Source organism: Clytia hemisphaerica, unplaced genomic scaffold, assembly GCF_902728285.1.
Source record: "Clytia hemisphaerica strain Z4C2 unplaced genomic scaffold, Clytia hemisphaerica genome assembly, whole genome shotgun sequence".
In the NCBI taxonomy this organism is placed as follows: domain Eukaryota; kingdom Metazoa; phylum Cnidaria; class Hydrozoa; order Leptothecata; family Clytiidae; genus Clytia; species Clytia hemisphaerica.
The window spans coordinates 324,705-338,902 of record NW_027104027.1 but is presented as its reverse complement, the minus strand read 5'-3'; the positions used below and the strand labels follow the sequence as shown (position 1 = coordinate 338,902).

The 14,198-nt window shown below is 33.2% G+C and overlaps 1 protein-coding gene across 1 annotated transcript in view; it reads left to right on the top strand.

The window, feature by feature from the left end:
- Positions 1–12,653, top strand: part of LOC136811623 (homeobox protein MOX-1-like) — a 55,488-nt gene extending 42,835 nt beyond the window's left edge. The window contains exons 5-6 of the mRNA XM_067068247.1: positions 3,148–4,551; positions 12,117–12,653. Of these exons, the coding sequence (XP_066924348.1) occupies positions 3,711–4,551; positions 12,117–12,445 (1,170 nt within the window). The 5' untranslated portion in view covers positions 3,148–3,710 and the 3' untranslated portion in view covers positions 12,446–12,653. The remainder of the gene's footprint in view (positions 1–3,147; positions 4,552–12,116) is intronic.
- Positions 12,654–14,198: the final 1,545 nt, after the last annotated feature.

The following is a 14,198-nucleotide window of genomic DNA, read 5'->3' as shown; positions in this document are numbered from 1 at the left end:
TTTTGTGGATATTTTTTTTACACTTAAAGGTTGTATTTTTACATAAGTGTTCCTGTTTCATATCAGACACATATTTACTATTAGGACAGTGTCTACCTATTGTTATATTATGCTGATATAAGCGAAAAAATGCTTTTTCTTTTCCTCTTTCTGACCAATCTTGCTCCACATCCGTGTCAATCCAATTTAAAAATTTAAAAAGAGCTTGTGATTTAAAATTGATGAGTAAGCGTTGTTTTATGCGAATTCTATCAAAATTTATAAGCTGTTTTTGTACAATTTTAAACATTTTAAAGAACCCCTGTCTCACAGCTCCGGTGGAAATTCTTCCCACACAGTGGGAAGTTTTTTATAAAAATCTCAATGGGAATAGAAATTCTATTGTTCCCAGGTCAAAGAATCCAATAAGAACGGTCATTTTGGAGTTTAGTTTTCCCCAATGGATTTCGAAAGGCGACAAAAATAAAGTCAATTTTCCAGTGGGGCTGAAATTGTAGGGTATTTCTTCCACCGGGTACAAGTATGAAGCCAAATTTTCCAGTGGGTAGGGCGCAGGGCGTCCTACCGGGTCTTAACACAGGGGTGTTTTAAAGGAAAAGCATATTGTGTCTGTTTGAGATGCAAAACATCGTTCATTCTCAAAGGAATAACTACACGTATTTTTGAAGGAGAGACATGTTCATATTGGAAGTTTATTTTGCCGTTTATTGTGGCTTGGATTACGAGATTTACTAGGCTACGTCATATCTTCCTTCGTTTTGAGCGTAAAATTCCTACTCTTCGGATATGAGCACTGCTCTTGTTTTGAATATTGAAATTCTCCGGGTAAATCGCATGCGTACTAAGGTTTTAATGAAACAATAGAGAGTTTCAAAACCTAAGCGATTGGCTGTGTTTTAAACATTCTTTTATTTGAATTATTATTATTTCTATTGATAAACATCTTTTGTGAAAGTTGTTTATTATGTGTAAACCTATTAGTAAGCAATTCCCGGTGGGGGCTACTAGTAGCCACCTATAGCAGTGTCTATAGACCAAGAGTAAGGCCTAAAAGTCTGGAGCTGTCTATTGTGTAGACTAGAGATTTACGATCCCGAGAGTCGTGTTGTGTATTTTTAGAGGAAATTTTCGTGTACATTCAATGCCGAATGTGGGTATTTTGAAGAAAAACCATAGTTGTAGGAAAGTTGTATTTACAAGGAAAAACAATATTTTTGTTTTTAAGGAAAAACCATTTGTGTTCTTTTGAAAAGAAATACATTCTTTGTATTTTCGAAGGAAAATCATTTTGTATAATTTCTATAAACTAGAAACATTTTGATTATTTTTTATTCGGTATTTTGTTTTTGAAGGAAAGTGCTTTGTGTATTTTACAAGGAAACTATTTTCAAGAGAAAGCATATGTATCGTGTATTTTTGTGAGAAAAGCATACTGTGTATTTTTGAAGGAAAATCGTTTTGTGTAATTTTGAAGATAAGCACTTTCTGTAATTTACAAGGAAATGCATATCTTTTGTATTTTGTGTGTTTTTGAGAGAAAAGCATTCTATGTATTTTTTGAAGGAAATTGTTTTGTGTAATTTTATGTTTTTTTAGAGAAAAATCTTAATGAATCTTTGTGTGAAAGAAAAACTAGTTTATCTGAGAAATCTAAAAGTTTTACATGCGATTTTTCAATTTTTCCTTTTTCAAGAATTTTCACTGTTAATGTGTTCAAAAACTCGTTAAAATTTGACAAAATAACTTGTTCCGTCATCAAATTCACATTTCAAAAAATGTTCAAACTTTATGACGTAATTTTCCATCTGCCATTTTGAAGGACGGGGGTCATGACTATCCCTGTCATGACAAATCGTGTAGTGACAAACACAGACTTTCTTTGATATAGATTTTCTCTATTTCACTATGACGTTATTTATCCATCATACCGTCAAGCCATGTTTGTTTGGAAAAATTTGAATTACAATTTATGTAATTCTATTTCATATCCCTCAGACAGACGAAATGGATATCTCGTAGGTTCGTTTATTAATATTGATTTAATTTGAAATTACTGTGAAAAAAATATGCATGGGGAAAATTTGAGATTTTTCTTAAAAGAGTATACCATCACAGTCGTCAGGTAGTTAAACAAAATGAAAGACACGCGAAAATAGAAGTACTGTTTTATTTGTTTAAACTCTATCCATTATTTGATTTTAATAAGTTTACACATTGTTTTCATTTATTTGTTTATGCTCCTCTTACTATTCTTTTGTCAATATAATGAGAAAAATAAAATTGTTTCTATTATCAATGTACTATGTATTTCGCGCAGATCTCTGAAAAAAAAATTGTTAGTTGTAACCTAAGCCTTTTAATACACTTATAAGCCGTTAAACGCGGTCCGCCCGTACTCATATCAGCAACAAGCTTCGTAGCGGCAGTACGTAAATTGAAGGCTAAAGAGTCGGGCGATATTCAGCCCATGTGCGATTAAATATAGATAGAAAAAAATGTTGTTTTTTGTCAAGGTCTTGAAAGTCACCGAGTGTTTACTGTATTCGATCGCCGAATCGCGATCTGTACGTTGCATTATCCGCGCGCGGAAATTCGATTTTCAACGCGCGCGTTTATTTGTTTATTTACTATCGACGTGTGTGTTTTCAACTCATTTGAAACTTTGTGAGATATTGTTATAAATATGTCAAGCATTTTTACTTGACACGCACGTTCAAAGGAATTTTAACGTTCTATTAATTTTCTATAAGTATGAAATATAGAAAATACACATTAAAAAGGGGGAAGGAATCTCGAAGGGTAGATTAGCCAAACTGATTCCACCGTTGTTTTAACGACTTTAGCAGATTGGGGCAAGAAACAACAAAAAAATTGAATAAGGCTTTTAGTCTAAGTAATGAACTTTGTTTAGCTTAAATTCTTTTCTTTTTACAACACATAGAAAAATGGTACATCAAAAATCATAAAATTTATATTCTTAAAAAAATTTGAGATAAAAATCTTACGCGTTGTGTTGGTATTGTTCCCAGGACTCTTAATTGATACTATCTTTTCTTCTCTTATAGTTCTTTGTTTGTTATTCTGTCTGTGCGTATATATTCTCCATTTACACTATTTCTTTATTTTTTAATATTATTCCATTTTTAGCAGTGCATCTAAAGGCATTGGTAAACCCGTTGGAAACCAAAAAGATTTTAAAATATCTGAAAAGTTTTTTTGAAAAATCTTACTGGCACACTTGAATTTGAAAACGGAAAAAAAATGTAAAAAGGACTTTCGACATTGTTGAAGCATACGTGCATGAAAAGAAAAGACATTCATTCGCGTATAGAGGTTGAGAGGAAAGAGGGAACTTCATAGCTTCTGGAAAATCGATCAAACCTGAAACTGTCCATTGTTATATTGCTGTTGGATTTCAAATTAGAAGGCTTCTATCACCGAACCAGATTTGAAAAACATACATTGGTTTAAAATTATATCATCACTATTGTCGATAGAAAATAAGTTTTTTTTGTGAATTTTTATTCTATTCGATATCGCATCGCTTATTTAGCTTGTCAACTCATACAGAAGCGTCATCATTTCAAATCAAAAGGAATAAGGAACGAACAAAGAATTTCATTTGATAAGAAAAGCAACGTTTAAGAGTTTTTCTTCATCATCTAAAAAAAAAATTAATCGAAAAACAGGTTGAACTATATTGCAGATACATGGTGATTAAAACATTGGATAATCAATTTGCCATCAATAGCATGTGTTCAACGTCGACAGGGGAAATGACTTTTCCAGTGCCCCCTCGATTGTCTCATTTACCTCAAGAAGTACTCAGTGGAAGTGACACACCACAACACTGTCACCAACAGCCACAGTACAATCAATACCACGATCATTTGGCGATACCGAGCGCAACAGGCATTCCATGCAACATCGTTGAATACACGTCATCGTTAGTGTCCCGTCAATACGCTTACGATCCAAGTACGTCGGATGTTCCATCGCCTCCCGAACGCAACATGTACAGCAGTGCAGATGATATCGGTGTAAACGGCTCCATTAGTTACACGGCCGCTTTAACGCAAGACCAATCACCGCAACAACCACCCGCTACGCAATCGTTACCGTCACCCGAACATGCGACTTTACCTTCGACTACATCAGATTCAGATCCTACAGTACACTCGACTACCGCTCCGCCACCCAACATGGCAACTTACTTTGAAAACACTTACACAAGAACAATGTCTAGCATTTATTTACCGCCACCGCCGACTAGCTACCGACAGAACGATGGCATGTACCCTAGAGGTATACCGGGGATGCAGCCATCGGATTATATGTCTCCCGAAGCTAGCGACACTTACAAAAACTATATACGACCTTCTTACGAAAGTTATCTACATAGCGGAGGGGCAGAACAGGACGGCCAGGTTTCATCGGCCGGTTTAAGTTCACCCTTTTATTCAGCACCAAATCCGTTCAGTCTGTATCGTAACGGTTTCAATAATGCGACAGATTCGAATATGGCGTTCAATAACTCCTCAAAATTCGGTGGTAAGTTTCCGTTTCCTTTTCATTTTAATTTATTTATAACAAGCTATCTAAAGGGAAGTAAAATCTAGCGAGTTTGGTCAAAATTAATTCTCGTAAACACTTTAAACAATGCTACCTCGCCAAAATAGATTATCGCCAAAAATTAATAAATCTTCAAAAATAATACCATGATTGGTGTCAACACAAAAAGCGTAGCTAAAAATAGTAGCTCCTTCGCCAAAATAAGTTTTTTCCAAATTAATTTTTTTCATGATATTCACTGATCGCCAGAATAAGGAAACTATCGATACTCAATTCAATTGTATGATATATCTAGAGTCAACCAAAATTTGGATGGGGTTATCTCTGGGAACGGCGGGAGGGGTGTAGGGTGTACAGGTCACCCTTGATGAAAATATCTATCAAACGCAGGTCGTGTAATAACGGCGAACTAAAGGGTTGTGTCCTGTCAACGATATTATATCAATTATTAACAATTCTTTTTTAACAAAAATCTCAACTTTTTCCCATACCGTTCTGAGAAAGCTTTTGGTGTGATCGGGATCGAAACAAAATGAAGGGAGATGGTACAAAAAAAATATTGTTTAACATTTTTTCCTTTTCAAGTAGAATTTTATGTCACTGGGATTTCATCATTTACAGCATGGCATAAAATGACGTTCATGCTCTTTTCTAGCTTTTTTAATCCTGAAAAATCACAAGATCTTTTTTGAAGTATTTGAAAAAAAAACTCTTATAGAGAAAATGAAACTCAAATTTGGAAGTGTTTTAAAGGTTTTGGTGTAAACTAACAACTGATTAAAATGGTGCAAATCTATTTATTTGTCAGTCAAAAAATTAACACCAATTTGGACAGCTAACAGTAGAACATAATTATTTGATGACACTTTTCAGTAACTTTTCTTATTATTCACAGAAATGTGAAGGGTCTTGCAAAATCATGCATATACATATACAATGGTGACTGGAGACCTCAATTTTGAATGTCAACCCTTGTTTTATTTTTCGTTCTATTTCTACCTGAAGCACAACTTATTATAAAGAAAATTGAATTCGATTTTCTTTGAACCCCTTTTTCAGCATTTTTCATATTCCTAGCACCCACAAATTCATATTACATTTAAATTAGAAAATCCCCCCTCCCCTTCAGTTTCAGTACCCAAAATCAGTTTTTATAGTCTTCAATCATTCATGCATTTTTAGCAAAAAATAAGAATGATGTTTATTCCCGAACACTAATACCCCTAAAAAGCGAAAACAAAGGATTTTGTTCTCGTAATAGAGACTAAAAGGAAAAAAGGACTAAAATAAATGCAGGGCATAAGTAGAATTTTTCTTCAACAACAGTTTTGGATATTAGTTTTTATAAGCAATCCCATTTTTTTGGAGGTCAAAGGCTGGGGTTGCTTGCTCTTCGATTCAATATTGAAGGAAATCAATTTTAGGAATTCCCGAAATAAACCCCCTTATTATTTTGAAGTTCTAGAATCCCTAGTTTAGCAAAACAAAGGTATGTTTTTTGATGGCAATAACATCTCTCTTTATTTTGGCTACCCAGCTGGCACACAACGTTCTTTTAAAGTTCAAATAACGTTATCTGGACGTTATGAATGTCACATGGACGTTGTTTTGACGTTATGTGCCGTCTGGGTAGAGCTTGATCTGTTGGCATTTTTAGGGTAGAATCCTTAGTAACCAGTTGTTTGTTTAGGAACAGTCCTTGATGTGTACGTTTTACGTTTTTCTTCTTTCTTCTAAAATAAGAACATCCCACTGGAACACAGCACTGTTTCAATGCTCAACTGGGCGTTGTGGATGTAAGATGGATGCTAAAGCAACGTTTCGTATCAACGAAAAAGGCTTGGAGTCTTGAGCATGAAGCTTTTAAGGAAATTATGTCAAAATACTTACAGGATGCTGAAAATGAAGACAGTCCTAAGCATCAAAAAGTTATGAATATCCCTAAGGCTTCAGCAATTCGTAATGTTCTTATACAGCGAGTATATCATGGTATTGGGTGAATAATATGACAAACAAACAAATATGACAGGTCTATAAGAAAACCAAACCGGACCTTTTGATGCAGAATCACCTCAAAGGTGTCGTTAGAACTTTTGCAGGATTTAGAATGAAACGCCAACTTTCTAGCGCTATTTCGTTTTCACAGTAGGGATCATCTTTTTTAATCATTGTTTTTCCAAAAACAAACTTTCTTTCGATGTTGTGCTCGAAAAACAAACTTATATTTTGTTTTCATGTTTTGTTTTAATGTCACGTTTTCGCGTTGATGTTTTTGTTAGAGTTTTTGTACCCTTGAAACAAAGATTTTTTTGTTAACCTTAAGGTGTAGAAAGACACCCTAACCTTAATAGATTTAGAAACTCTTCAGCCTTAGAGAATTAAGAGGGCTAAAAAGGGCCTGGGATCGATAGGGGGCGAGTATGCCGGGAGAGGAAAGTCTAAATACATCGTAATTTGGAAGATTTTTCGACGCTTCTATACCCTTGAACATTATTTTTGAACAGTCAAAATTTTACTTGTTTCAGGTGAACAAATTACTTGATTTTATAACTTGTAGCGATAACTTAGAATGAAGAATTCTATTCATTTTTTCAAATAAATTTAATGGTAAAAATCTTTATTCCTTTTTTCAAACTAAGAATCATTTAAACTTGACGACGATACTAGTAGATCATACCAGTATGCCAGTGTAATAAATAATCCCCTAAACTGCAACTCTTGGATCTAAAATTAGTTTTGACTCGTAAACAATTAGATTTAGACTTTTATCTCATACAGCATCATTATTTTCAAAAACAGAAAATTCTCACTCTGGGATTTTGTAATACCTCTTAGTGATAAATAATAAATTATGAATTTGTTTTTCTGAGTAATTTTTTTTATAAAAACAAGTATGTTATTTTTGCGAGTACTACTCTAATTGAATTAAATTTCGAAAGATTATATTTTGAGAAATTAAAAAGTTGATTTTGTGACTCAACATAATAATGAGCGTAAAACTAAAATTGTCGCGAAAATTCATTCTGCACATATTGAAGTGGTTCTTGAGTTTAAAATTGATTAGACTTCACATGTAGGTGACCTGGGACCTTTGCCAAAACTTTTTATCAGAAAAACGTGACATCGGGCAAGGTGATAAGGGGCAAGAGACAGACGTTATTTGATACTGAGTCTATATGGGCAACCTGTATAAATTACTTGCACATATGCCCTATAGTCAAATTCAAATTGAAATGGAACACTCTGTCAATAATAGTTTTGTCAGTTCAGCATAGTTTCTATTTGAGCAACAAAAGTCAATGCTCTGCGAATCGAATACTACAGTGCGACTTTTTTTGTAATTATTAAAAATTTCGAAACGAGTGTATGTGACAATTTCTTTGCTAAAAGACTTGTGACTATGTCTCTTTTCTTTCGCATTTGAATGTTAATCTTTGCTCTGACTCGAAAAATGGAGTCTGTATATAGGAAAGTTCGCAAGGTATTGTCACATAGACGTTTCAATTTTAGCGCCCTTTTTTATGAGCTGATTTAAATTTGTCCCCCTTGTCATCGTTGGGTTTACGGGGTTTTAAAAGAAGGCTAGCGACTAAACTGAAAGACAATATTAAGTTTTGATAATAATATTCAACATAAACTCCCATTTTTTATTAATTAAATTTAGGAATTATTTTCTGACTATCAGCAGTAAAGCAAAGGTCTAAAAGAATAGGAAATGCCAATTAGGCCTTTTTCTCAGGGTCTGGGAACAAATTTAAGCACTTAAACCATACCAAAAGTCTTGAATTTGATGATTTTGAATTTGAAGCTCTTTTTTGTTTGCCATTTATTTATAAATACATGACAGCATTACAATAAAAAATTTTTATCAAATTGATTTGAAATTTTTAAGGTTTTTAAACTTAAAACCTATATTCGGCCTTTAAAATCGTATGAAAGTTTTTCTTGACATAAATATTTGAAATACGGTATCTGATTTCTTATTTCATAATATTTAGCCTCTTTTCAGAAAAAGATATTCCATTTTGGTAAAATTAAATGAAAAATACAAAATAGTTTTAAATCCGTTTTTCTTACAGAATTTTCTCAAAGTGGGAAGTCTTATTTTTGAAGAAGGAAGGTTTTGAGCTGGCTGATCCAGTTCTAAGTCCACGCCCCTTCTTGATTTTCTTTAGTAAAAATCTGATTCTTAAATTTATGACTTTTTATTTACAACACAAAAGGTTTCAGCAAATTAATCTACTTGTTGCAAAAAAAGTCTTAACTAATTAAGCATATGAGTCTTCGTGTTATTTGTCTGAATGTAAAAATATTTTCGATGCCTCTATTCAGTAATTTTAAAATAAAAATATTGATACCCAAATGTAAAAATTCGAAAATAACATCATCAAAAGCTTTCTCCCTTTGTTTTATTTTGTTGATGCTATTGTGTAATAGATTTCCGTGGTGAAATGAAATCAGCAAATAAATACCAAGAAATTAGTTATCGTATGAAATTACTTTTTAATGAAAACATTTCAAAAAAAATAAATATTGGTAAAAATCTATTTTTACTAAAATCTTTCAAGATATGTTACTGTACTTTTCTTAGCCTGGAGATCCATACTATGATTTCTTATTCTATACACCGATGATGAAATATATAGCATGGTATGGGCTGATGGTTTGAATTTCTCAGATCCTAATAACGGTTGAAAACATAGCCGATCAAATTTTGTTATTTTTTTACTGGTCACACTTTCTTAGAGAAAGCGCAACTTCCAAAATTTGGTTTTTATTTTAGTAAGTGAGGACAGCGCTTAATTCGAATTTCCCACTGTAATTTTTTTGAGGAAGATTTGTGCCTCACAGGTCATACCCGTCCTGTATACATCAGATTATAAAAGAAATACAGGACGGTTCTCCTGTCTATACTTTTCTAGACCCTACACAGTAACTAGGTAGTAATCTGCAAAAATCAAGGCTTCTCGTAAAGAGAACATTTGCACAGTTGATATGTTACATCTCACACAGCCAAGCTATTAATTTCAAAAAAAGGTTTGATACAAGACAAGTGGAAGGCTTAACCTTTTTCAATGGTGTTGGTAAGATAGGCCACGCAAACTTATGATGACATTTTCACATATCAAACAATTACTTCATCATTCCAAATAAATTGGCATGTTTTAAGAAAAACGATACTTCGACACTTAGATTTGTTTGTTTACTGAAGGTATCGAGTTTTTTTGTTGTCATGAAGTTTTATGTCGTATCTTCAGGGTCAAGTGACTTTGATGTTTTTGAGGTTTAGATTAATTTTGTTTGTTTGTTTGTTTGTTTATTTGTTTTAAGGTCAGCTGGTGTAATTTTAGATGCTGAATTAATATCTTATCGAAATTCGTTTTCAAATAATTCCATTGTTTCGTGCTATAAGAAATTTCCCACGGGAATTTATTTTCGATTTCGATTTACTCTTGCGTCTTTGTTTTCTTTGTATGGTGTCAGTGTGGGGAAGGATGTGAAAAAGGGAGGGAAACTTGATCCAATGTAAACCAATCATTTTTAAAACATTATGGTGGATTTCTTAAATACAAAAGACGTTATAAAACCAAAATTGAGAGAAAACTGAAACTGTTTCAAAAACGCGTAGACCGCCGTACTGTCTCTCATATAGTCAATATTGACTTTTAAAAATAGATAAAGAATGAAACATCTGTCCTTTTGAATTTCTTTTGTGTTGAGAATTCGCTTTCATTACTTGAGGTCTTAAAAATCCCCTTATCTTTGATTCGACATCTTTCGTCTTGTGCGAACAATACCGTCTTACTTTGTTCAAAATCTTTTTGACAATCGCATTCATCAATCATCTGTATTTTTACACCCCTGTCTCACTCCCAGGATAAGAGTCTAGGATTGTTTGTTTGTAATATTTAGGGATATTTATTCCCAACTTTTCTCACAATGTTTTAGCAAAATTTAACTTTCCACTTTTCAAGTAAATTAAACTTTATCGGCCAATTTTACTCCGGCCAAAATGACACATATACAAAGGGCCAATAAAAGGTTACAATAACACTGTTGAGGAGAGCTGCCTTGCATTGGCTTGAAAATTCGTCATTTCTTGAAGTAATTTTTTAAAATGTTTTTCAAGCCAAATTTGATCGATTTTATCCCTTTGATTTTCGTTCTGCCGCGAAAACTTTGAATATTACTTTGAATATTTTTCATTTTCTCATAAAGAGTGGGAAGAATTCAGTTTTAAATAATCTTGAAATGTAAAAAAATTCTTATCGCTTATAAAACTGAAGGGTTTTTCTTAAAAAAAGGCTAAAACAAGATGGCCAACTTTTTTTAATCTGACAGTTTGATCCATTTTGATGAAAAAGGACGTTCGCACTATAATCAAAATGTCACTTATGAAATCCTCCATCACAAAACTACTTAAAAAATAATACCCCTACAATCTAATACAAAATTTATACTCTTGAAAAAAGAATTGGTGAAAATGAGGCTGTTTATGAACAGGGGTGGGGCCAGAGAGTAAAGTTTATTGTTTTAATCGTAGCGATAATATTTTACAGATCTTTACCCACTTAAAAAATATGACAGACTTTTAGAAGCGGTTCTTTTTATCTGCCACGCGGCTGAGTATCGTTTATAAAATAGCGCTCAATAAGAATCTCTTAAACAAAGGGATTTTGAATATAGCATGACACAACTTGAAACTTGTATCAATTTCTATGAAGATGATAAGACCCCTTTTAACGAAAGGTCAAGCACATATACAGATAATTTGTTTTTGAAACTGCTTGTAATATGTGAAAATCTCTTGAAACGGTTGACGCCCAGCTCCGCCCTCCAACTAAACCACTAATGTTTTTCAACCCAAAGGTGTCGCATTTGTTTTTTCTCATAACCAACTATCATTACTTAAAATTTTAAATATGTTCAAAAACTTCAATTTCTATTCTAAATTAAAGCGTGTGGACCTCCTAAAGCCTCGAATCCTTATTTGATCGTTGAAAACCATTGATTCTACCCATTTCCTATCCATTAGAAAATTTATTAAAGTAAACCGCCTTGATAAACCTCGATAAAGTTTTTTGTGTTTGTATTTTCAAATTACGTTGCACTATTAAAACTCGATCTCAGTTATAAATTGTTCAGCCTGCACACATTTCAACCATTTCGTCAAAAACTTTATGAAAGGTGCCGAGAACTTCAAGGTTGAATGGCGTCAAATGTATTAGAACGCTCACTGGCGCACTAATCTGACGTTATCAGGCCTTGAAAAACTCGGTTCCAAACCCCATTTAACGTTAGTGTTGAAAGTTGTATTTGAAAATCTCAGATATAGGGATTATCTGGTACCAGATGTGGAAATATGCTACGACACGCTTTGCTCTGAAGGTCGGGCATATTGGCCCGCTCCTTCAGAGCTTTAGCGTGGGCGGCCGCCAATACGCCATCGGAATATCAGATAAATATAGGGGTGAACCGAAATGCAAAATGATCACACTTTCCATTTAGTTTAATTGACCTTTCGTTGTTTTTGTTTTTCACAGACTCGGCAGTTTCGACGACGACTCCTTCAAAATCGCGAAAAGAAAGGACGGCATTTACAAAAGACCAAATAAGAGAGCTCGAAAATGAATTCAATCGAAATAATTATTTAACGAGGTTACGGCGTTACGAGATAGCCGTTAATTTGAATCTCAGTGAACGGCAAGTCAAAGTATGGTTTCAAAATCGACGAATGAAATGGAAACGAGTCAAGGGTCATCGAGGCAAAAAGAACAAAGATCAAAACAAAAATAAGGACTGTCAAAAAATAGTTGATACACAGCAAGGTGACACCTCAAAAACAATGAAACCAAAAGAAATGAAGATATGATATTAATTACTTGACTGATTTTTAAATTCATTTTAATTTTTTTTTTAATGGGTTTAAGATTCTAAAAATTTTTGTCATTAAGATATTTTTTCAAATTGATAAGTGACAAAATGCTTTTTAAACAGTTTTTACTTTTTTGCTTATTTATATTTTATGTATATATTATATTATAAGAAAGTTATTTTTAATTGCGAAACAATTATATGGAGAGATTGATTTTAAATTTTCTTGGTACAATTAAAAATTGAGATATGCACCCGCAAAGTCATCGTTATTTGACAATCAATTCTCAATACCTAAAAGTTATCAAAGGATCCCCTCTTCCCTGGGCTGTTTACTTCTCTAACAAATGCATGCTCTTTGTACTACCTGCGAAAATAATCACAGGGTCGGCAATAATCCTTCCTTTTTGAAAAATCCTCTCAAATTTCACCCCAAAATGGAAAACTTCATCGAGCTTCATCCGCCAATCAGAATGACTTGTGAGCAATAGATACTCCCGGATAAGGTATTTTCCAGCCTCTGTTTGGTATTAGATCCCTCATTTTACCCCACGAACTATAACCAGATCACTCAGACAGGGGGTGTTTAACATTTGCACAGGACTTTTTTATATGGATAATCTCGAAAAAACATATATGTAAAATACCCGTGCGAAAAAAATTTCGATAATGGGCGGACCAAAAAATTAAAAACGTTTTATTCGTAACAATTGGTATGAAAAGGTATTACTTTATAAATTAAACCGATTAAAATTTCGCAATACTTCGAATTTAATGATCATAATCAATAGTGCATACGTGTGCATGAAAAGGTATTTAAATAATTTCCAGGTACAGAGGTCATCTTTATTAATCATCAAATTGTCAGCAGATTATCAAAATTTAATGAAACCTCCTTAACTTCAAAATTCAAAAAGAATTACAGTCTTGTTACTCATCTCTTCATAAGAATTGTAACTTCTAGGGTGTATTCTTTTCAAATTATTTGGGGGCCCAATCATAACAATATAACTATAAAATTGATCCAGGCCTTAAAAACTTTTTTAAATGCAACGGGAAAAAAACTGCAATCAAAGACAAAATCAAGTTTTTGTTATGAAAATTCTTTCAATTTTTAAACATCTTTTTTGAATCCAATTTTGAAGGAATTTCAGTGAAAAGATGCTAGGGTTTTATTCCCTTATTTTCCCTTTTCCCCGTTCACTTTAAGGTCACTTTTCATCCTGGTTTGGTATTTGATTTTTTGAAAAACTTCATTTTTGGTACAGATGTAACTCGAAGACTTTGAAGCAGGTACCTAGAATTGCATAAAAATCTTTGCCAAAGAAGGAAATAGAAAATTCCAGTCACGTCACAGATTTTTGATTCAAGGTATCATGACCCTCATTGCATGGTTTTCTTCCTGAGTATCGAGAAACAGGTTATGGAAAGCGCCTTTTAGATAGATTTTCTAGATGTTCCATGTTCCATGAATTCTGCTTATCCTTCCCACAATACGCCGAAGTGTGACAGTTTTGTAATAAAAATCATTCTATCAAAAAACAGAGACCATTAAAGTTCAATCATGACAATCTGAAAAGAGGTCCTGTTTGTTTTAAAGTAGACTATATTAAATTCGACTTAGCATAAATCTCATTTTTCACGCCGCGTCAATATAATTTTATGCAACAGAGTGTAAGATGTACTCCGACATGAAAGCCATTATGTCACTAACACAGATAAGAAATATTCAAAGCCCCCGGTCAGAGTAA